The following is a 24,541-nucleotide window of genomic DNA, read 5'->3' as shown; positions in this document are numbered from 1 at the left end:
AAAACAGAATAATATACCTTCTCTCACACAGAAGTAAGCTGTAAGACTAATACCGTAAACCTTATTCCTGGAATCCATCCATTTCCAGATCCACTGTCGCTATCTTAATGCAATTCATAAGCATCTCTGACCCTGATTATCTAAATGGCTTACTAAATGGTCTTCAAGAAATCTGTCAACTGTTATTCACACTGAAGTCAAAGTAAAAAAAAATTGTTTTTTGTTAATAGACTTTATTTTTCTCACTTTAGATTGACAGAAAAATGAGTAGAAAACACAGAAAGTTCCCACATACCCTCTTGTCCTCCCTTTACCTCCATTCCCCCTGCGGTTAACATCTTGCATTAGTGTGGTACATTTGTTATAGCTGATGAGCCATTATCAATACATTATTTAACATATAAAGTCACAGATTAGAGTTCACTCTTTGTGCTGTACATGCTGTGGGTGTGGGTCAATATATAGTGACACATGTCCACCATTAACAGAATAGTTTCACTGCCCTAAAAATCCCCCGTGCTTCACCTATTCATTCCTCCCCTTCCACCCACCAAACCCTCCCAACTTCTGGCAATTACTGATCTTTTTAACAGTCTTCATACATTTTGCTTTTTCCAGAATATCACATTGGTGGAATTATAGGATGTGTAGGCTTCTCAGATTGACTTCTTTCAGTTAGCAATATGCTTCTAAATTTTTCTCCATGACTTTTCATTACTTGGTAACTCATTTCTTTTTATTAACTCCATTGATATGGATGTACCAGTTTACCAACTGAAGGGCATGTGGTTGCTTCCAAGTTTTGGCAATTATGAATAAAGCTGTTATAAACACGAATGTACAGGTTTTGTGTGGACATAAGTTTTCAACTCATTTGTGTAAATACCAAGGAATGTGATTGCTGGATCATTTGGTATGAGTTCATTTAGTTTTTAAACAAAATGTCACCATTTTGCATTCTCCCTAGCAATGCATAAAGGTTCCTATTGCTCTACAGCCTTGTAAACATCTAGTGTTGTCAGTGGTTTGGATTGTAGCCATTAGATCAACCATTGTAACAACAGTATCTCATTGTTTTGCAAATATTTTCTCCCATTCATGGCTTGACTTTTCATTTTCTGAACAGTCTTGCAGAAATTTTCAATGTTAATGAAGTTTAACTTACTTTTTCTTTTATGGATCATACTTTCAGTGTCATATCTAAAACAGTCATCACCACAGCCAAGATCCTAGATTTTCTTGTGTGTTATCTTCCTTTATAGGTTTGTTTTACATATAGATCTATGATTCATTCAGTTAATTTTTTTTTAAAGGTGTATGTATCTAGGTTGACTTTCTATGGCCTGTAGATGTCCAGTTCTAGAGTCATTTGTTGAAAGACTGTCCTTTCTCCACTGAATTGCCTTTGATCCTTTATCAAGGATCAGTTGGCTATGTTTGTGTTGGTCTATTTCTGGTGTCTGTACTCTGCTCCACTGACCTGGTTGTCAGTTCTTTCACCAAAACGTGGTCCTGGTTACTCTAGCTTTATAGAAGTCTTGAAGTCTGATAGTGCCAGTTCTCCAACTACGTTCTTCTTCAACACTGTGTTGGTTATTTGATTTTACAATTAAACTTTACAGTCTTTGCCTATTAAGTTCCTTAAGCTTTAGAACTGATTTGTCAATATTTGCAAAATAACTTCTTGGGATTTTGCTTGGGATTGCATTGAATCTATACATCAAATTGGAAAGAACTGATATCTTGACAATACTGAGTCTTCTTACACCATGTACATAGAATATCCCCATTTACCTCAAAAAAAATTTTTTTTTTTTTTACCAGTTTTGTAGTTTTCCTCATAGAGATCTTGTATACATTTTGTTAGATTTATACCTCAGGTTTTTCTCTTTTTTGTGTTAATGTAAGCCATTTTAGGTTTTTTAAAAAAATATTTAGAGAGAGAGAGAGAGAGAGAGAGGGAGAGAGAGAGGGAGGGAGAGAGTTTGGGGTGGGTTGGCAGAGGGAGAGGTAGTCCCAAGCAAATTTAGTGTGGAGCCTGACTCAGGGCTCGGCCTCAAGACAACTGGAGGTGAAACCAAAAGTTGGTTGCTCAACTGTGACACCCAGATGCCCCACTATATTGGATTCTCAGGTTCAAATTTTAATTGTTCATTGCTGAATATAAGAAAGCAATTAACTTTGATATGTTAACTTTGTATACTGCAAGCTTTGGTAATTGTTTATTCCACTTTTCTTTTTAATTGTGATTTTTTCACATAGACAATAGTGTCATTTGGGAATAGGGTTTCTTTCTTTTCAATTTGTATACCTTTAATTTTCTTTTCAGGGGGTGACTTCTAGTACACCGTAAAGTATGGTGAGAGGGGACATCCTTGCCTTCTTTCTGATCTTTGTTGAAACTTATTTTCTTGGGGGCCTGGGTGGCTCAGTGGGTTAAGCGTCTGCCTTTAGGTAAGATCATGATCCTGGGATCCTGGGATCGATTCCTGCTTCCAGCTCCCTGCTCAGTGAGGAGCATGCTTCTCCCTCTCCCACTCTCCCTGCTTGTGCAGTCAAATAAATAAAATCTTAAAAACAACAACAATCCTATTTTCTCACCATTTAGTAAGATATTAGCTCTAGGTGTACTTTCTCAAGTTGAGCAAGTTCCTTTTTATTCCTAGTTTGCTGAAACTTTTAATCATGAATGGGTGCTGGATTTTGTCAAAACTTCTGCACATATTGACAAAATCATATTTTTCTTTAGTCTGTTAATGTGATGAATTACATTGATTTTTCAACACTGAATCAGACTTACATACCTGTAATCCCACTTGTTCATAGGACTTAACTCTTTTAATATATTGTTGGGTTCAATTTGCTAATATTTTGCTAATGATTGTTGCATCTATGCTTATGAGATAAGGTGTGCAGTATTCCTACCTTGCAATCTCTGGTTTTTGCATTTGGGCGATCCTGGCATTATAGGATGAGTTAGGAGGTCAGAGTGAATTTTGTGTTACAAAATATCTCAAAGAAATGAGAAAAGTAAAATGAACATGTATACCTCATACCTAATCTTAATAAATCTTATTTTCCAAATTTGATAGTTTCTTATAATATACTTACTTACCCATCCACCCAAATTTGTTCAAAGCTTATATTCCCTTACATCAAAATAATTACTGTCACGAGTAGTATTTCTAACTTTCATTTTTTAATTCCCCTTTATTGTTTGGCAGACTTTTACATTTTCTTTCTTTTTCTTTTTTTAAAGGTTTTATTTATTTATTCATGAGAAACACAGAGAGGAGAGAGGCAGAGGGAGAAGCAGGCTCCATGCAGGGATCCTGATGTGGGACTCAATCCCAGGTCTCCAGGATCACACCTTGGGCTGAAGGTGGCGCTAAACCACTGAGCCACCCAGGCTGCCCGACTTTTACATTTTCATGTAAAGAATATCACTAGCTTTTTATTGCTCTTTATTTTGGATTTATTAATATTGTGTCATTTGGCTCTAATTAATTTGATTGCTGAATTCTATTGCAAATTTGTAAATTTTGCAAATTTACAGCTTACTTAAGTAGTCTTTTTCCTATCAGTGGTCATTTAGATCACTGCCAATCTTTTGATCTCACAAACATTACTACAAAGAACATTTTTGAATGTATCTCTGCAAAAATACAAGAGCAATTATTTTTCTAGATTATATATTGCAGAAGAAAATAATTCATTTTAATTCTCTATTTTATTTGTAAAATAATTTCTGCAAAGAGGTTTTCAGATAATTTATTCAGTAAGAGATTTAAGTATATTTTTGAGTTGACTTTAAAAACAATGAGGTCATGGTCTGCAGGTTATTATACAGTTTGTAAGCAAATCCACCTATCACAATATTAAGTAAATACACATAAAATTTATGCAGAAGAATTTTTAATAGTTTACGTTCTATAACCTCATGTTGATAGGTAATAATCCTTGGAGGACAATAGTAAATATAAATCTAAGAATATTATAGGAATGTCTTTGATCTTCTGAGTAAACAATAAGTACATTTAACTCTGAGTTAAATGTATTTAACTCAGAGTTAAATGTATGCAAATACATTTGTATGTATGCAAATATTCTCTAACCTTTAAAAAACTTTTATAAACATATTGGCATTTTCCAAAGTATTTTTCACATTCTCAGAAAGCTTTGCTATTGTAACCTTTTCGGACTTGTGGCTAATAATTTCAGTTACAATTTTTAGACAAATTTGAATTACACTAATAATAATTGGTAATTATTTTGTTCCACAATAGCTAGATGTGGATTTGCGGGGTTTCAGGGTATTGAGCGTCTTCAGTTTTGTTATATCGCCAGATGGCTCTCCAAAGTGGTTCTACCATATTATACTTCCATGGGAACTTGTGTTGGATGACTTGACAACTTTGTGTTGCCATCAAAGCGTCATGTAATAGCTCACTGTGACTTCATTCTATATTCTTATGATTACTAGGGATTCGTACTTATTTTCCATATGGACCTGCTTTTCTACACTTATCTTTCTTGGGTCACTGAGTTGCTTGATTTTTTCATTGAGTTGTAGGAACTCTTATATTCTAGATAAATTTGTTAGGTATATGTGTGTTAAAAATCCCATTTAAAGAAAAAGATTTTATTTTTTTTATGAGAGACACACAGAGTGAGGCAGAGACATAGGCAGAGGGAGAAGCAGGGTCCTTGAGGGGAACTCCATGTGGGACTTGATTCCAGGAGCCCAGTGTTGCAACCTGAGCCAAAGGCAAACACTCAACCACTGAGCCACCCAGGTGCCCCCAAAATCTCATTTTTAAAAGAGATTTTATTTATTTTAGAAAGAGAGAGAGAGTGAGGGGAAGAGCAGAAAGAAAGGAGAGGGAGGGGGAGAGAATCTCAGGCAGACTCTGCACTGAGTGTGGAGTCTGATGGGAGGCTCAATCATATGACCTGAGCCACACCAATAGGCAGATGATTAACCAACTGAGCCACCCAGGCACCTCCCCCTTTTAAGAAGAGTTTATTTTGGAGAGAAGAAATCCCATCTTTTTAACTGTGTTTATAATGCCATTTGTTGTTTTTAACAATCACATTTGTCAAGATTTTATGTGGTTTTCCCAACTGCTATAAGAAATCCTTCTCTATTGCAAGTTCATAAAAAAAAAAAAAAAATGTTGCCTGTTGTCTCTTTTCTTTTCTTTAGTTTTAACTGTTCACATCTGGGTCGTTATTTAACTTGAAAATTTGCTTTTGAATGGCTTAAGGATTCACTTTTACTTTTTTCATAAGCCTAAATATTTGACTTGTTACTACTTATTGTCGGTCCTTTCCCCAGTGATGTGCAGCGCTGTTAACCATGTGTCAAGTTTCTATAAACGTGTGAGTTTCTGAGGTCTCTGTTTTTGCGCCATTAATTTGTTTATTTCTGCAGGATCAGTCATTAGTTTTACAAGTTTCTTTACTTGGTAGAGCGAGTCTGCTTACATTTTTCAACATTATTATGACTAATCTTGACCATTTCCTCTTCCATATAAACATCCGGATCATTTTGCAAGGTCTATAAGAATTATTTTGAGATTTTTATTGGACTGAATTTATAAATCAAGAATGGGCATACAGTATTGTCTTTCCATCCATGAATAACTCTCCATTTAGTCATGTTTTAAAAAAAGTTCTTCAAAAATGCTTTGCAGTTTTCTCCATAGTCCTCCCAAGACTTACTGCAGCTTGCTATGGAGGATGAACCATTTTTAGCTACTGTCTTCTTTGATTGGTGCAGTGCTATAATTGTATATCGCTCTTGGATCCAGAGCAATAGTTCAGAAGTTTGCCTCCCTTGGAGGTGTACACAGACATTATCTACAAATATAATCCCTTTCTTCTCTCCCTTTACAACTCTCATACCTCAGATCTCTTCCATTCCCACTTCTCAGACTTTCATGTAGTTTTAAGAAATGCTTTGTCTTCATATACTGAGTTATTGGTAGATATAATCTCCTTTAAACATTAATAATGTGCAACAGAAATAAATTTCCAGATGCTGAAACATCACTGCAATCCGGATATACACCATATTAGTTTTTTCTTCACTTTTCTTGTTTGGTAACTGCTGAACTGTGATCTTATTTGAGATTTTTAAAACTATGATTATATGTTAAATACTGTACAATTTCCATTTATAGGTCCTTGGCCAGGCTTGAGAATCAAGTTAATACAAAGATTGTAGGCTGTGTTGGATACTTTTTTCTTTTTTAGTAAAAGCTTTTATAATATAGGCATTATGTGTTTCATGAAGGCTTGCTAAGTCTGCTGTCATTTATGGCAAGAAGGATTATCAACTCAGTATCTATATGGCAATTAGTTTATTATGGCTTTCTATTCTTTTTGAGTCAATTTTGATCATGTCCTTTTCTTAAAAATTACTAATTTCTTCTGTTTTCAAATACTTTGGCCATACTGTTGGAGTGACCTCCAAGGTCTCTATTACTACTACCAAGTAGTAATATAGTTTCATCTTAATCCTCCGTATACCAGAAAAAAAGAATATCATTTGTTATCTGGGTCCAAAAGGCCCTTTTAATTTTTATTTTTCCTTTTAATTTTTAAAAGTGCTTTAAGTTGTTTAGCAAAATGTACAGAATAAAGATATAGTGAAACACATTAGAAATTTGAATAAAAATATAAACATAGCAAACCCAAATTTTTGTTATTTTCCTGGCTTTCCTTGGTATTAATATATGAGATATTGGGTAATGTACTTGGAATGCATTAGACATTCTTTAACTGTCATGAGCCTAGAGCATATTCAACTTATAATTCTTGACTCTAGATTTCAAGTGTATCTCCAGTGAGCTCTGGATTAAGTATTCCTTTGGTTCTTTTTTTTTTTTTTCCTTTGCTTCTTCTTACACTTGAATCTTCAAGAGCAATACAATTTAAACCTTAGATGTCACACTTTTGAAGAGGATGGCTAGCTTCTGTGCTTCATAATTGCAAAACGTTTTCACTTTTAGATTTGTAAGCATCAGTTAGAATGGTCAGTCCAATTTTTTCACTTTTACATCATTTATTTCATTTCAATCACCTTTGAATGTGCATTTGCCTTTAAAATTTGTCCTTTAAAAAATGGATGATGCTATAATGAAGATTTCACTATTGCATTATTCTTCTAGGTGATTCCATTACTATTGTTTTCCTACTGTAGTCTTTTTTTTTTTTTTTTTTTGCATAGTTTCAGATGTTATACCAAAGGTTAATACTGTGGTTTTATTTCTTCTCCCCCTTTTTTTCATTTAGTTTCTCTTCAGTTTGTCCAAGGGAATACGCTTTTGCTTTCTTAACAATCTCTACAGTTTGTCTTCTGTTTCACAGATTTATTTTTAAATTTTTTGATGGATGGTACTTTTGTTTTTAAATTTATCAAACATTCTGGTCAGAAAACACAGTCTGGCTATCAATCAAATCTTTGAAATTTGCAGGCTCTTTGTGATTTAGAGTATTTATAAAAGTTATTTGCTGTGTACTTGAAAAGAATATGCATGTTACCTATAATCTGTTTTGTGTCCCATTTTTCTCTATTCTTACAAATTTCCTATCTGCTTGCCATATCCATATCTAGTCGAGATGCTAAATCACTGTGAATTTGAATCTTTTTATAACTCTTCATTTTGCTTTTTTTTTTTTTTTTTTTTTGAGAGAGAGAGAGTACTTTCAGTGGCATAGAGGAAGGGAGAGAATGTTAAGCAGGCTCCATGCCCAGCGTGGATCATGATGTGGGGCTCGATCTCACGACCCTGAGATCATGACCTGAGCCAAAATCAGGAGTCGGTTGCTTGACTGAGGCACCTAGGTGCCCCATACCTCTTTATTTTAAATGTTATTCTTTTAAAAGCAGCAAATAGATGGATTCCATTTTCTAATTCCTGATGTTTCTTTAAAACAAATTTTTATTTTTAGATTCATTGTGCTATATTTGGATTTACTACTGTACTGGATTTACTCCTTCCCTGATTTCTTTTGGATTTATAGTTAATTATATTCCTTCTTTGCTGAAGATCTTTAAAATTTTTGGTTGATATTTTCTAAAATAATTTTTTAAAGTAATATACCCTCCTCTTAAACATGTTCAAGTCAATATAAAAATATTTTTACTTAATCTTAAAAATTGTAAAGGAAGTCATTTCTGTAATACTGAAATTTTAAGCTAAATTTCTTACATTACTAAGGTCTCTAGCTGAATCAATATATCACAGCAATTTGATATGCACCATTACTCCTTAGAACAGTTATCAGAAACTTTATGCTATTTTATTCCCAATTCATATCTCCATTGTATTCTCTCATGTAATTTCATCTTATTGCAATATAGTGTATTGCTTGAAAGCCTTTTACTGATACTCTATTATGAATCTGTCTCAAAATACATGAAAAACATTTATTGAAGTAAAAAATATTTTTAGAAATTAAAAAAAATGTTTCCAACAACTATAAACCTCTAAGTGTTGAAGACTGTTGTCTGGATTATTACTACTCAAATTATAAAAACATAAATACATTAATTTTAATAAATTATTAAAAACAAAATAAGTCTTATTGGAAATGTATCTCAATGAGAATGTATTGTGCTGTATTTTCTTATGAGTAAGTTCTGTTATTGCTAGAATAAGATCTATTTTATTAGTATTTTTTATGTGTAGATATAAATGCTGAGAAAACTCACTCATGTATATAGAAAAAAAGGGACAGAAAGAATTGTCATAGTGATGTCACTCAATTCTCGGACTCTTTAAGGCATATGCCAAAATTTGTAAACTGAATCTGTAATCAAATTATTTTTAATGATTTTGACAATTTGAGCTTTTAAAATTTTAAAAGCAAAGAATTGAAGACCACCCTCATAAAAGACCTTGTTGTTCAAGCCATTTTCCTTCTTAATCCTTTGGAAAGTTAACCAAAGATGTTTAGTAAGACTATCAGTAACTCTTTCACTTAGTCATCTTGCTAGTAGAGCTTAAAATCAAGAAAAAAACTGAGTAAAAACACCTCCCACAAAATTGGAAATTGCAGAGATTTCTTGAGGATAATGATATATAGATTCGAAAACTTATGTTTGAAAAACAATCATGTTTACAGAATTAGGATTTAATATAAAATATCTGAAAAGGGAGAATTAATCATAACTAAACTGATTTTCTAAGGCTAAATATACTATGTCCTAGTGTACATTTTGGGGATATTTATTCCATTTACCTATACCTAAGTATATACTCTGCTCTTATTGTTTATGGTAGTTTATCAAACTAAGACACACATCCTAACATTTCTGAAGTTGGGATGCATCTTAACAATTGATGGCACACAGTTTAGTGGCCAGTGTTTTTACTAAATGGTATGTAATTGTGAATCATAGAACAGTGTCTTAGATTAGATGAAAATTTAGATTGTGGAAATTAGGAGCAAAAAAAGATAATGAATCACTATTAAGTTCAGGGAATATGCAAGGCGTATCGATGACTATTATGTGTCTTATTTACGAAAAACCCATAATGTGTTTCTGTTAACTTAAACCTAAATGCATGTTCAGAATTAAAAAACAATAGGAAAAAGGAAAAGACTTGGGCCAGTTAAAATTAATACGGATTTACAGAATCTGATCATGAACTGGCAAAGGTTAATGTTTCTCCTAAGTATCTGAAAAATGCTCTGGAAAATATACAATCATGAACTTACCTTTGATATGTGATCTTTTCACTGGAAAATCTATGATTAGTATGTCAGAAATAAACATGGAACTTCTAATTTCTTCCTCCTTGAAACCATGCTAATAATGCTACTGAGACAGGTTTGAGACATATTTATCAGGCTCTTTACTATTAGGAGAATGGTGAAAATAGTCAGCTTGACAGCATTCACCAAAACCAATCATGCTTTTGTACCAGTTTTGAATATTCTAAGATAGATGAGGCAAATAATCTTATCATTTGTTTGTTGCCTAAAAAATAAGGTAACTTTACCTTCAGTTTATGTTCCTGCTCTCTGCTTTACTTTCACATGAGTCACCCATAGGAAAAATGAGTTTTTTGAAGTCAGGAAACAAAAAAGGCAAGGCCATTAAACTAAAACTGTCATTGTACTAGCTCCTACTTGATAACACATCTGAATTCTGAACATCTCCACCTGGGCCAAGATAACCCATTTCTAAGACCACACTTCACTCATAATGCAAATTAGCTTCCACCACACTTTCTTAAATTGGGCAGTCAAAAAGGTCTGTGCAGGTTGAGGGATGTTAACTCCACAGCTTGATGGCGTAGTGCAAGGTTCTAGAAGAGTATGTGGGACCTGAAATACTGTTGGTGTTATTTTTATAAAACACAAACTCACCATAGTTTTCCTATGTAAATTGGGAGAAGGGTGATTATGAAAAGGCAGAAGGTAAAAAGGAGAACTAGCATAATCCACTAAACAGGGAAATGTTCTTGACATCATTTTAACAAAAGAGTATACATGAGAATTGAGGATCTGGAAAGTTTTCTATGCCTGCATTTTCCTTGGAAGGTTGAAGACTCCAAGTACACACACTCTTGTTTGAAGACCCAACTACAGGTTATACCTCTGTTCTTTAGTTATCTAAATATTTAAGCTGCATACTTAACTAAAAAATTTTCTAAGTTATATAGCATTTCTATGGAGGTAAAAATGTGTATTTTGTAACAATAAAAGGCAATTATTTTTCATATTAGAGAATGATCAATTCTTTCATTCAGCTAAACAAAGACTAATAATAGAAACAAACCAAATTATCAATGTTGCAAGAACTTTGATAACTGAATACACTATCAACTAGAGTCAAACAGTAATGCACCTTTCCTGAGGACAAAAAAAAAAAAGTTTCTCTTAAGAAAGTTAGAAAAGGTCAGCTCTGGAAGTGGATGCTGGTAACTTGGCAAGAAAGAATTTCACATTTCGTTGTTTGATATTACACTTAGAGTGAAATAAAATGCACATAAACCATTGAAACTCTTACAATTTGTGCATCTTCCAAATACACTATGAATACATTGGCACAAGATCCTTCCTGACTTCCTTTTTCATCTTTGCCAATAATCCAGTGATCTCTAAGAGGTGGTTTAATAATTATTTCCAAATGCAATTTCCTAAAGATAGTATTTCTTACCTATAAAGTTCATTAAGAGGTTTACAAAAGTATTCTACATGCTCTAATTTTCATGACACATCATGACCTCAAGTCATCTGGGAAAGACGTTAAGAGTATAAAGACATTTCCTTTAAAATATTGGGGAAAATTACTAATTTACTATCCTTTTTAGAACAGGAGACAAGGCAGAGCAATACAGTAGCTATAATCAGAATGTCTGCATTCATTCACCAAATATTTATTAAGCACCTACTATTTTCCAGACATCATTCTAGCAGCTGAGGCTCTATAGGGGTGAATGAGAAAGTAATAGCTACCATTTATTGAGTGCTTACTATGTGCCAGGCTCTGGCCTAAGAGTTGCACACATAAACCCATTTAATCCTCAAACACAACACCTCTATGACATGGGTACTATTTTCATTTTACATATGAAAAAATTGAGGCATAGAGAAGTTAAATAACTCATCCAGCTATTAATTGGTAGAAATATCCCTGGCTGTCACAAAAGTTTCCATAAATCTAAACTCTTTCCCTTCTCCTTTTCTTCTTTGCCTCTGTGAGAACTAACAGAACGGAGTATGGGTCAAATAGGTGGTGTGACCATTTCATTTTTAGAGGTTTCTTTTTGGGAATGTTTAAACAGATTTTTAAGTAGCTCTATCTTCATCATGCTGTGATCTCAAGATACCCAAAAAACCCTGAATGCTGGAAGACTTAGTTTTGTTTAAATAGTTAATGTAGGTACACACATGTAGCATCCCTTCCTCTGGAAAAACCACTTTTCTAATCCAGGCAGGCCTACTGGGGCTGAAGATTATGGGACCCGGTCTCATTATAGGGGAGGTCCACAGTTCAAGCTAATTAGGCCTCACTGCCTTGGGCAGAGTGACTGGTTCAGGATGACAGAAACATGATCCAGGCATGACAAATCTGTCTTTCTTGGGATGGACAGTGTTGGGAGATGTTCTCTTCACAAAGGAAGAAGTGATTTGACTGCTGGTACCCTACCTTCCTTAGCTCAAGAGAAAATGGCTCCACAATATTCAAAGATGTTGAAAAATTTACATCCAGGACACTTCCATCTAACTATGCAAGAAATAGTCTATCACTGCCTTTTCCAGTAAAACGAGTATAAAAAGTATAAATACCCTTTAGGTGGGTTTCTGTAACTTTCAGTCAAGTTTCAATGCATTTGCAAAACCATTTACATAAACTATGCACAAAGAACAATGTTTATGATAAATAAGAATAGAATTCTTTTCTGTTCTCTTCCTTCATCCTTTCCCCTGTGAGTAAATATAGAACTGTCTCTGGCTCAAAGGATGGTTTATTTCATTTTCAAAAGTAGTATGCAAAATATTTATCTATGAATTCTAAGCAAGTGATTACAGGCATTGTTTTAATAATTCTATTTCTTTAGCATATGACAAAACCACAGTATATCTAGAAAGACAAAAATGTTTTATTTTAAAACATTGGAAAACCATTGAAAGACAAATGTCCATTATATAACCATGAACGTTAAATATTTGGAAACTGTGAATCTTCTAAAATGTGGTAGGCACTTCCAAAGAGCTAAATGTTGCAAATTACTGTACTGTATGTCTTCTCTAATATCAACAATACTTGATATGATGAAAAGTACCAAGAAGACTCAACTAATTGTTATTCAAAGTCACCATCTTAGGGTTCAACTTAATTACAGGAGTAAAAGTTTTGTCCAAGATGTTCCTGACACATGAAGCTTCCGGGTGAATTTCAGAAATGTTTAACAAAAGTATCTTCCTTTTTTGCCTGTGAATGTTTGAGTATTGCTGTATTGTTGGTTAATATCCACTACAGATACTGGTTCTAGGCCAGCCCAAGGGTCTTCAAGCATTGAAGGCTTGAAATAACTTTCCAACTCATTAGACATTCTTTTTTCTCTACCACGCCCTGATCCAAATGGTGTAGATGTCCTTGGAGAACCCTTTAGAAAAAAAATCATCGGTTAAAAAAATGTTTTGTAGAGATAATTGGCACTTTTTTTTTTTAAAGCTAGTGGGGATCACATTGCTAGTTTAAAAGTCGTGTTTTGAACCCAAACATGTTCAACTGCAAAATCCATTCTTCCTTTAACCTAGTGTTTTGGTCTGTAAGAGTATTTAAGCCGGTCTGACATACCCATTTACTAATAACGGCAAGCCAACGCTCAGCTCAAATACTTTTCAATTTCTATGTAGAAGCTTTGCAGAACTACCCATCGGTGATGAAATAAGCAACTGTGTTTCCATTTTTCCTCAAAATTTCCATCATTTTTTTCTGAACAGAAATAAAAAAAAAATCTTTTTTTTTTTTTTTTTAATTCTTTTCCCTTCTTAACCCTACAGCTTCAAAATTTCAAGAACCTTTCCATCCTGTGCAATTTTATCTCCTTAGCTCTGGACTCAAAAAGGGGTCGGGGTTGGTTTAGCCCTATCGGAAGTTAGAAAACCGTGCGAGCTTGTTGAACCACAGACCTCCTAGCCACACCAGAAATAGCCCTCGGTCTCCAGGAGAACGAGAATCTTACAAAATCAACGATCTTCCCTTAGGAAAACTTGAGAAGCAGCCAGTGTAGTTTGAAGCTCTCCCCCCACCCCCTCCGCGGTTCTATTAGTAGGGAAATGGCACCGGTGTCTGTCTGTCACCATGTAACTCCGGTGAGCTCTCTGCTGGGGATGCTTTCGCTTTATCCCTCGGAGAATAATTTACTCAAACGAACGGGCCGGGCCCCCGGCAGAGGACAGTGTGTGAACGGCAGTGCACGAGTCCAAAGCAGGAGGGCTCTGCTGACGGGAAGCACAGGGCAGCCCGGAGGGCCCAGCGGGTTAGCGCCGCCTTCAGCCCGGGGCGTGACCCCGGAGACCCGGGATCGAGTCCCACGTCGGGCTCCCTGCGTGGAGCCTGCTTCTCCCTCTGCCTGTGTCTCTGCCTGTGTGTGTGTGTCTCTCATGAATAAATAAATAACATCTTAAGAAAAAAAAAAACAAGGAAAAAAAAAAACACCTCAGAAAGTCCTGAAGGTAACCTAAGTTACTTAACTTCTCTCTCAGCCTCAGTTTACTCATCTGCAAAACAGGGCCAACAATAGTATCTCACCTCATAGAGGATTAGACAAAATAATCCATGGAGAGGGATTATTATTAGTACCATGCCTGCCATACAGTAAGAGCTCGGCAAACGCTGGCTATTATTACCTGGGGGTGGGTCTGCTGCTGCCCTGGGGAGTAGCCGAATTGCTGCTGGGACCCCGCGGGGGACTTGGAGTAGGAGCCAGGGTAGCCGCCAGGGGACGGAGACCCGAATCGGCCCCCCGGGAAGCTGCCGCCGTGTCGCGGAGAGTGGCCGCTCCCGTAGGGCCTAGACCGGGGCCCGTACGGCGGCGTGTGGTGCGGACTCCCGTACCCGTCCCGAGGGGAGGGCGGCCGCGGTCCGCCTCCGCCCGGGGCACCCCGGAAGCCGCTCCCGCTACCCCAACCTCCTACACCCGCGCCGGGGTAGGGAGGAGTCGGGGGTCGAAGGTTCTGCCGGTGCATGTCAGGAGACGGAGCCCAAGCCCTCAGCGCCGCGCTCTCCCGCCGGAACTGTCCCGACCAACCCTTCTCAGAGGCTCGGCGGTCCGCTGCCGACACTGTCCCCCGGCCTCCAGCGCAGCACAGCATCTTGGTTCCGGCGGCACAAGGGTTCCGTCGGGCGCACTGGAGAAGCGGGTCACTGATCCGGATAGAGACCGGTTGGACTTAAAGGCAAGAGGAAGAAGAAGGACGAGAGGGAGGCCGAAGAGTCGGCTCCAGCGAAGGCCGCCAGGGCCCCGCGGGGCGTGCTCGGGCCCGGCCGACTGGGGCCCGGAACGCAGCGCGCTGCGGGGTCCGGCGGCGCGGCCCCGCCCAGGAGGCGGGGGGCGGAGCCTGAGGGGCCCGCGGGCGCCCCTGCGGCGGCGGCGGGTGGTGCGCGCTCGCTGTGCTGGCGCCGCGAGGGGAGAGGCTGCGAGGCGCGCGATGCTGGCGGCGGCGAGGCTCGCGGCGCTGCGGGGGACCTGCCTGCTCTCCGGCCCGGGCGGCGGGCGGGGCTTGCGGAGCGGCCGCGCGCGCTCAGGTACCCCCGGGACGCGGGCCGGGCGGCGCCGTGGGGCGGGCACCCGCGCGCCCCGAAGCCTGTCCGCGCCCCGCGCCCCGCGCCCGCCCTCTGGCCGCGCCGCCCCTCGCGCTCCGGGGTCGGGAGCCCGCCGGGGGCCGCGGTGCTCGGCGGGGGCGGGGGGCGGGGGGCGGGGGCGGGGTCGCCCCGGCGCTGGCCCTGCCCCCTGCCCTGGTCCCGCGCCCACAGAACTTTGAGAAGGTACATCCAGCCGCATTTCGGGAGGGGTTTCAGAGCCGGCTCCCCGGCTCCCCGGCGCGGAGACGCATGTCGGACTTTACTCCTTGCACGCTCTGGGTGAATGTGAATGCAAGCGGCGGGGGAGGTGGCTCCGAGGCACAGAGGCTGACTTTTATGTTAGAGGGTTTATTTGCTTATGTATTCATGCACCAGACACCCGGAGACGGGGCAGACGGAGAAGCAGGCTCCACGCAGGGAGCCCGACGCAGGGCTCGGTCCCAGGACCCCGGGGTCACGCCCTGGGCTGGGGCAGGTGCTCCACCGCTGAGCCACCCGGGCAGCCCAAACTAATGCATTTTTTTAGACATTTTATTTATTTATTCATGAGAGACACACAGAGAGAGGGGGCAGAGACACAGGCAGAGGGAGAAGCAGGCTCCTCACAGGGAGCCCGATGCAGGACTCGATTCCCCGGGACCCCGGGGTCACGCCCTGGGCCGAAGGCAGACACTCCATCGCTGACCCACCCAGGGATCCCCTTCTTTATATATTAAAGATTTTATATATTTATTCATGAGAGACACAGAGAGAGAGAGAGGGGGGCAGACACACAGGCAGAGGAAGAAGCAGGCTCTATGTGGGGAGCCCGCGGGGCCTGGATCCTGGGACCCCGGGGTCACGCCCTGGGCCAAAGGCAGATGCTCCACCGCTGAGCCCCCCCCGCCCCCCACCCCCGCCCAGGTGCTCAGATGCAGATTTTCAATGAGTACGCTTGGACCAATAGCTGTGAAAATCTTGACTATTTCCAGAGTTTGGTATTATTGAACAATGTGCCAGTTCCAGCAGGACACCTGATGGCTAATAAAACATGCTCTTGTACTAGACACCTGTCCCAGAATTTGATTTAGAAGTCGTGGTTTGGGTTTAAATCGACTGGCGTCGTATAGAACTCTCTTTCCTCAGAGTTTGGGAGCCAGAGTCCATTGTGACTCACGACATCAGCACCTGGGGGGATTCAGGAGATCGCAGCCCCGGGGAGGCCGGGCGTGCACCTTGCAGCTGCCCCTGCACGCCGCCTCTGACAGGCTGGGTCAAAATTTAATAGAGAAAAATTAAGTTTTAATTTGTCTGATCATTTTTGCAATTGCATTTGATATATTTTAATAACTGATTTTACCACATAACAATTAAACAATAAGCCTCTCAAATCCACATGTAGAAATAAAATTCATGAGTGAGAAAGTCAATTTAAGATCCCTGGTCTGTATTTTTAGGAAAAAAATGGTAATAATTTTGGAAAGTGAACTAAGTGTTGTTACTCTTACTAGGAATCTTGTATTTATTTATTTATCATTTGAATAGTTTTTAAAAAAATGATTTTTATGTGGAGATAGGGCAGAAAGTTTTAGTATTATCTTAGATATTTTCCTTATTTCAAATATGTATTTTCCTAAATGACTCTTTTCCTTGCATTCCTTCCTTAACAGAATTAGAGACATTTGATAAGGCTGGCTGAAGACTGTGGTGTCTCCTCAGCTTCTGCCCTCCATGAGGAGTGGAGACACCAATGGCTTTTTTAGTCATTTATTCTGAGGGAGTTCTTCTGTTCTCCCAATTTCTCCTTCAGACACAAATTGTAGAATCAAGTCAGGTTGATGCCATTAAGGCTGTAGTGATGCAGTTAAGGCATGAGGACCCCAGATAATCCACGTTAGGATGTATTTATGGCTTGGCCAAAAATTTACCTTTTGGGCCTTGTCGTGGTGTTTAGCTTAATGCCTGGTAACTGGGCCCTCAGATATTTATAGAATAAGCTGTTGGGTGGGTCACATCATTATCAGTCTGTGGTTCTCACTTATTTTACTTTTTCTATCATTAACCAGTCCACTTTTGGGGGAAGAGGGAGCACAAAATGAGGGCAATGGGAACCAAAATTACCTTTATTAATTTTTTTTAATAACTGGCAAATGCTTTGCAGAATTGATTAAAATACTGTATATTGTCTTTTTACTTGGCTTACACCTCGAGAATGTTCCCTGTAGTGATGTCTTCCTGTCTTCTACACATAGGAACTTGCAATAGAAATAGGGGAGGGAGGGGCACCTGGGTGGTTCAGCGGTTGAGCCTCTGCCTTCAGCCCAGGTCGTGACCCCGGGGTCCTGGGATCGAGTTCCACATCCGGCTCCCTGCATGGTGCCTGCTTCTCCCTCTGCCTGTGTCTCTGCCTCTTTCTCTCTCTGTGTGTGTCTCTCATGAATAAATAAATAAAATCTTAGAAAAAAATAGGGGAGGAAAAGAAGTACAGTGAGAATTTTTGAGGGGTAGATTATACATGACAGTGTGCCCTTCATCAAGTTTGCAAGTATATATGAGGGTTGAGGGACAGTTAATAATTATATGAAAACTCCAGATTCCACTTGGATCACTTCTTAGAATAGGCCATATGCCTTTTTAGAGATGAGAAATAGCCAAGAGAAGTTAAGTGACTTGCTTAAATTCATATAACAAGCAGAGGTGCAAGCAGAACTCAGACTTCTTTAATCCCGGGAAATATATATATTTTTTGAAATCTAAATAAAGATGATGAATTGACAAGCTGTCCTTTAAACAATTCCATAGATAAGTGAACATTGAAAAATGTTGAAAATGCTGTGTTGCTTATTGTTCTAGATTTAGCAATTAGTACATACAACCTCAATACTGAATTTTTATAAATGTAGCTAGAATCTTCCCAGGGACACCTGGGTGGCTCAGTGGTTAAGCATCCGGCTTTGGCTCAGGTCGTGATCCTGGAGTCCTGGGATCGAGTCCCACATCAGGCTCCCTTCATGGAGCCTGCTTCTCCCTCTGCCTATGTCTCTGCCTCTCTCTCTTTGTGTCTCTCATGAATAAATAAAATAAAGTCTTTAAAAAAAAAATGTAGCTAGAATCTTCCCAGGTGTTAGCATGGGGATTGCAGTCTGAGTGCCTGCACTGGTGGGTCTGAGGCATCTATCTGTATTGAATTTATTTTTATGGTCGTGAGTTCAGGGGAAGAGAGGTGAGGGGGAGGGGAGGAAGTTTTATGTTGTGTTACCTGGAGGTAGAAACATGACCTGGGGTGATGGATATGAGACTATGGTGGCTGCCCTCTGAAGTCCGAGTCCTGTGGAGAGAAAAGGGCAATCCTTATTTTTGTGAACAACAGAAGTTTTGGTCCCACCTCTCCCGATGGGCTCCCCCCCTCCCCCAAGAGAATTAGAGCACTGTTTAGGGAGGATTAGCACTGGAAACAGGATACTGAATAGGGCAGTGCTTTCTTGGAAGACACTATTAGTGTCTAGGTACTTTTTTCAAGTGGCATTGTACATCAACAGATGGAACGTCAAGAACTTTCTGAGTACCTGTGAACTATATGGGGGCCCCAGGAATAATTGGTTAACTTTGTGGTGGTGTGTTATTTTATAGGTTTCACATTAATGCAAGTAAGAGAACCAAGCCAAGGAAATTTAAGTGTAAATGTAAATGGAACCAGTTCTGTTTCTATAAGACAAGATTTTTATTTAGGTTGCCTAAGATATTTTGGTGGTTTTTTTTGTTTTTTTTCCTAGTGGATTTCAAATTTTTTTAAGATTTTAATTATTTATTTGACAGAGAGAGAGAGAGAGCACAAGTAGTCAGAGCAGCAGGCAGAGGGAGAGGGAGAATCCGGCCCTCCACTGAGCAGAGAGCCCAATGCGGGGCCTGGGATCATGACCTGAGCTGAAGGCAGATGCCCAACCGACTGAGCCACCCGGGTGCCCCCCAATTTTTTTTTGATGGTTAGCATTTTTTAGCAATATTTAAATTTATTATTAATTTATTTTTAAAATTTAAATTCAATTAACATCTAGTATATTATCAGTTTCAAAGGTATTGTTCAGGGATTCATCAGTTTTATATAATACCCGTGCTCATCACATCACATGCCCTTCTTAATGTCCATCACCCAGTTACCCCATCCCACCTCCCATGGCCCCTCCAGCAACCCTGTTTGTTTCTTTTTTTTCTTTCTTTTTTTTTTTTTCTGTTTGTTTCTTATGATTAAGAGTCTAATGTTTTGTCTACCATCCTGATTTAATCTTATTTATCTCTCCCTTCCCTATGCTCCTGTTCTTTTCCTTAAATTCCACATGAGTGAAGTCATATGATAATTGTCTTTTCTCTGATTGACTTATTTAGCTTAGCATAATACCCTCTAGTTCCATTCACATCATTATAAATGGCTTTTTTTTTTTTTTTGGTAGAGCCGTATCTTCAAAAAAACATAATTAGAAGCCAAAATTATGAGAGCGGATGGGCTGTATTTGAAGCAGGATTTGGGGTTTCCGAGCCCTGCTCACTCTGCACCTCTAAATGCCCCCCTGAAAAGAGGCTTCTGGGGCACCTCTGAGGAATTCCCAAGGCTCTCCAGAGGGGTGTGAAAGCCAATATTTTAGGAGGTGTTGGATATTAACAAGGGCTGCAAATATAAATATTTTGGTTTGTTTTACTTTGTATTATCAAGAAGTGTTTATTTTCATGTTTCTGCATTGGTCACAGCCTTGCAAGCCAAGCAAACTACAACCTGGGTTAAAGGGCAAGACTTGGAAGTTAAAAGATTGTTAAGAGATTAGATTGTTAGAGAATGCCCAGGAAGTTTGTTTCTTTTTCAATGGGCTATAAAACTCAGCCTGGGAGACATTCAAGATTGATATTATAAACCCTGTGAAGTTAATCTTCCCTGGAGACATTTATTTACATTCCAAAGGGTAAAAATTCTGAGACCTTCCCTTTTCTTGCTAAGGAGAATTTGCTTACATTAGCAAGATTAACCTTTTTTCTGCCTTCTAAATTCATACTTTTGGGGATCCTTCCTGTGGTTTACCCCCTGTATGTACAGGCCTAACCAACTGGCTCTCTTTACGATGCCTGTGGTGTATTAGGTGTGGGAAAAGTGATTTCTTTCTTTTTTTTAAGATTTTATTTATTTATTCATGAGAGAGAGAGAGAGAGAGAGGCAGAGGCAGAGGCACAGACAGAGGGAGAAGCAGGCTCCCCATAGGGAGCCTGATGTGGGATTCAATCCATGGACCCGGGATCATGTCCTGAGCAGAAGGCAGATGCTCAAACCACTCAGAAACCCAGGCATCCCAAAAGTGACTTATTTTTTAATATAAGTAATAGTAACTGTCATTTCTGCTCCAGAACCTTGTGTTTACTCTCATGCTAAAAATGCATAAATGTAAATATTAAAAACATATTTTTGATATAAAACACTTCGTATTACAGGAGAGTATATTTAATAATTTTTATATATAGAAATGCTTGTATGTATACTTAGAGCATAAGCTTTACCTTGATATTTCCTGAAACTTTGACATCTCCGTTTTCCTTATAGAGGCCCTGTTAGTGTATCTCTAGGATGTGATTAGTTCACTCATTGATAGGGTTAGGACTATAGTGACACAGTGAATCACTTAACTATCACTTACATAATATTTTTCATTGATAAAGCAAGTATTAGAAGCAGCTTGTTTGCAGGAGCCACACTTCTTTTTTTTTTTTTTTGAGAGCCACACTTTACTGTTACTTTACTTTCTTTCTTCTTTTTTTTTAATCATCTTCTTTTCAACTCTGTGTACACTTTGTCCCTGGTAGTCAAGCATGGGTGAATTGTTTTATAGATATTTACCTCTTTGTAGACTAATATTCTTTACTCAGGTGCAACACAGATGTTAAAACATTAACTCACACCTCTAAAAATTTTCATTGAGCATAAAATTAGTGAGAGAGTACTTCAATGTGAAGGCAAACGTAAGAGAGTATAACTATTTGAGACACAAATTTTTATTTTGAAATTAGAAAATAAAATTTTAATTTCAGTGTAAGTTGTGTTTTGGGGCACCTGGGTGGCTCAGTGGTTGAGCGTCTGCCTTTGACTCAGGGTGTGATCCCAGGGTCCTGGAATCAAGTCCCACATCAGGCTTCCCACAGGGAGCCTGCTTCTCCCTCTGCCTATGTCTCTGCCTCTTTCTCTGTGTCTCTCATGAATAAATAAATAAAACCTTTAAAAAAAAAAAAAAAAGGAAGTTTCTTTGTATTTTTCCAATTATAAAAAAAATACATACATTTTGTAGGAAACCTAAAGTATTTAGAAAAATAGAAAGCAAGAAAAAAATAATTGTTTATCCAAGAAGCAACTATTAATATTTAAATAGAAAAAAAATAAGCTTTAGATAGTTTAAATCTTTAAATAGGAAAATAAAAGCTTTTAAAATGGGAAACCCACCCTATACATGAACATTTTGTAATCTGGGATTGGGAAATCATGGTACCTATGCAGAAAAGAGTTAACATACCAGGCCTCAGACTGCTGTCTTTATTATTTTTTCCTTAAATTCTTATTTATTAATTTATTTTTTTGAGACAGTGGGAGGAGCAGCGGTAAAGGGAGAGAGAGAATCTCAATCAGGCTCCATGCCTAGTGTGGAGCTAGACACAGAGCTTGATCTCAGGACTCTGAGATCATGACCTGAGCTGAAATCAATCGTTGGACAACTCAATGGACTGAGCCACCCAGGTGCCTGTCAGGCTATCGTCTTTAGAATGACCATCTTAGAAATTTAGCCCTTGGATGGCATCTGGGAACTTGGCACTTGAATTGCTTCCTAATTAATAAGTATGCCTAGATGGCTTGTACAATCCATGTGATTTATGGTGAGCCTGCTTTTTCTCTGAGTCTGAAATTTTGGCACATGGGAAGCAGAGCATGTCTAGGTGAATAGCCCTCAGTAAAAACCTTAGATTCTGAGCTTGTAATAGATTTCCCTAAGCAGAAGCATTGGACATACTGCTCTTTTTTTTGTTTCTGGAGAAAGAAGCAGGCTTGGTGTGACCTTCACAGAAGGAAGAGAACATAAGAAGCCTGTGCATGGGCTTTTCCAGACTGCTTGTTTATTTCCCTTGCTCTTCCTGTCATATATCATTTTGCTGTAATAAACCTTAGTCACGAATACAACTGTATGCCGAGTCCTGTGAATCCTTTTAGCAAATCACTGGAAGTGTGGGTAGTCTTGAGTAATCCTGAAACAATACCAAAAGTGGAAAGTAAAATGCTTTTTTTGAAAGTGTGATTCCAATATAACTCAAAAAGCAAACAAGAGATAGGGAAAAGTTACTTTTATGAAATATGTATGATAAAAGGTTAATATTATTACTGCATGTATAAAGAATACATAAAAATCAGTAATGTAATATTGCCTTAGCAATATGGGGCAAAATTATGAGAATTTACAAGAATAATTTACAAGAGTAGATATGAAATGAGCAGATATGAAAAAGCTTTAATTTCAGAAGTCATTAAATGCAAATTAAAATGACAGTGACACAAATTCTAAATGTCAAATTTGCAACAAACAAGAAAAAAAATCCCACAAAACTAGGAGATCATATTCAGTGTGTGGAAGATGGTGGAGAATACCGTTTTCATACACTGCTGGTGCCAGTATATGTTAATACTGCCTTTTTCATGGACAATTTGATAATCAGTATTAATACTATTAAAGAATTTGTAACATGAACACATGGTAGGCTATGTATACTTGGAAACATGCTCTTAGCTTTCCCTTCTCCATCCAAAGTTTCTCCAAAACTTTAAAAAGCCTTGAAGAATAATTCTTATCTTCAGTATTGAAGAGAATTTCTGGGGAGGTTCCACAGGCCCTCACACAAAAAGCATCCTAAATTCTCTTTTCATCTCTTCTGCTCTTCAGAATTACCCACTGGAAGCTGTTAAAAACAAACCAAATTATAAAACATTTTTTTTCACATAAATATCCACCACCACCCTCCAACTTCTAGGCTGCCCCTTCCTATACTTTCCCTTTTATTCCTCTTACTTATTTGCAGTATTCTATAAAATAAGACTCAATATATTTGTGTGTGTGTGTGTGTGTGTCAAAAGAGGGCTTATCCTGTTCACAGTCTAACATTGCAACATCCCCCCTCCACTCCCTGCAATTACGCATTTTCTTCTTTGCTATTGAATTATAATTCCCCTCAGGTACTTAGGACAGTGTTTCATCAACAACCTAGACTGAGCGCTGTTTTGCCAGTTGGATTTTTTTTTTTTTTCTAGTTTGTGTAAAGAACTTACCTTTGGTTAGTCTTCTCCCAGGGGACAGTCACATCACCAACATTGAGTTCAAGGACCCTCTGGGGCTTGTGAGCACTCATCTTCAGTAGTTAGTAACTATCATTTGCTCCACCAGTTCCTGGTTCAACCACTTCTGATCATCTGAGTAGTTAAATTAAGGATGGCCCATTAATGAGTCCTGAACATCAATTTTTTATCCTGTGGCTTGCTGACTTTTGGTTATAAATCCTCTAACTCTAAATTGATTTATGAAAAAAAATTGATTTATGAAGCCTGTAAATTGGTAGTGTTATACATTTCCACATACCAGTCTGTAGTAGTGGTCTATCTACTGATTTGAAAATGATTTGAAAAACAATACCTTGCATATAAGCTGACATTTAAAAGTTTTAATCACTTAAATAAATTTTATAATATTAACTATGATGAGAGGAAGATCCAGGATGTGTGAGAAATATGCTTTTCTTTAGCCTACTAGAGAGAAGGGTTATGAAAGAAGGCTTATTCATAGGCTGATCAATTTTAGGCAGGAATATATATGGAAGTTGAAAACCTGAAGATTGATTTCTTTAAAATGATTTGTGTATCTCGGGACGTCTGTGTGGCTCTGTGGTTGGGCATCTGCGTTTGGCTCAGGGGTGATCCCAGGTCTGGGGATCGAGTCCCCCATCAGGCTTCCTGCAGGGAGCCTGCTTCTCCCTCTGCCTGTGTCTCTCTTTGTGTGTCTTTCAAGAATAAATAAATAAATTTTTTTATTAAATATTTTATTAGTGTATTAGTTTGAGACATAAAGAGAGAGGCAGAGACACAGGCAGGCTCCATACAGGGAGCCCTGGGCTCCAGGATCAGGCCCTGGGCTGAAGGCGGCGCTAAACCCCTGAGCCACC

General features: G+C 38.6%; 2 protein-coding genes across 3 annotated transcripts in view; one reads left to right on the top strand and one right to left on the bottom strand.

Moving 5' to 3' along the window:
• Positions 1-12,473: 12,473 nt before the first annotated feature.
• On the bottom strand, positions 12,474-14,999 carry LOC121501634 (M-phase specific PLK1 interacting protein). Its single transcript, XM_041773918.1, has 2 exons — positions 14,383-14,999; positions 12,474-13,133 (listed from the first exon to the last, which is right to left on the bottom strand). The coding sequence occupies exons 1-2, from the start codon at positions 14,845-14,847 to the stop codon at positions 12,933-12,935; spliced, it is 666 nt and encodes a 221-aa protein (XP_041629852.1). The 5' UTR covers positions 14,848-14,999; the 3' UTR covers positions 12,474-12,932.
• A 174-nt stretch (positions 15,000-15,173) lies between these two features.
• SUGCT (succinyl-CoA:glutarate-CoA transferase) overlaps positions 15,174-24,541 on the top strand; it is a 725,292-nt gene continuing 715,924 nt past the window's right edge. For both annotated transcript variants that reach the window (XM_041773917.1, XM_041773916.1), the window contains exon 1: positions 15,174-15,280. In XM_041773917.1, coding sequence (XP_041629851.1) covers positions 15,184-15,280 — 97 coding nt within the window. In that variant the 5' untranslated portion in view covers positions 15,174-15,183. The remainder of the gene's footprint in view (positions 15,281-24,541) is intronic.

Source organism: Vulpes lagopus, chromosome 11, assembly GCF_018345385.1.
Source record: "Vulpes lagopus strain Blue_001 chromosome 11, ASM1834538v1, whole genome shotgun sequence".
NCBI classification, from domain to species: Eukaryota; Metazoa; Chordata; class Mammalia; order Carnivora; family Canidae; genus Vulpes; species Vulpes lagopus.
The sequence above is the reverse complement of the archived record's forward strand: the minus strand, read 5'-3'. Positions and strand labels throughout refer to the sequence as shown.

Coding starts and splice junctions, on each gene's coding strand:
- LOC121501634 (XM_041773918.1), bottom strand. CDS start 14,847: ATGCTGTGCTGCGCTGGAGGCCGGGGGACAGTGTCGGCAGCGGACCGC. Junction 13,134..14,382: donor AGCAGCAGACCCACCCCCAG/GTAATAATAGCC, acceptor TTTTTTCTAAAG/GGTTCTCCAAGGACATCTAC.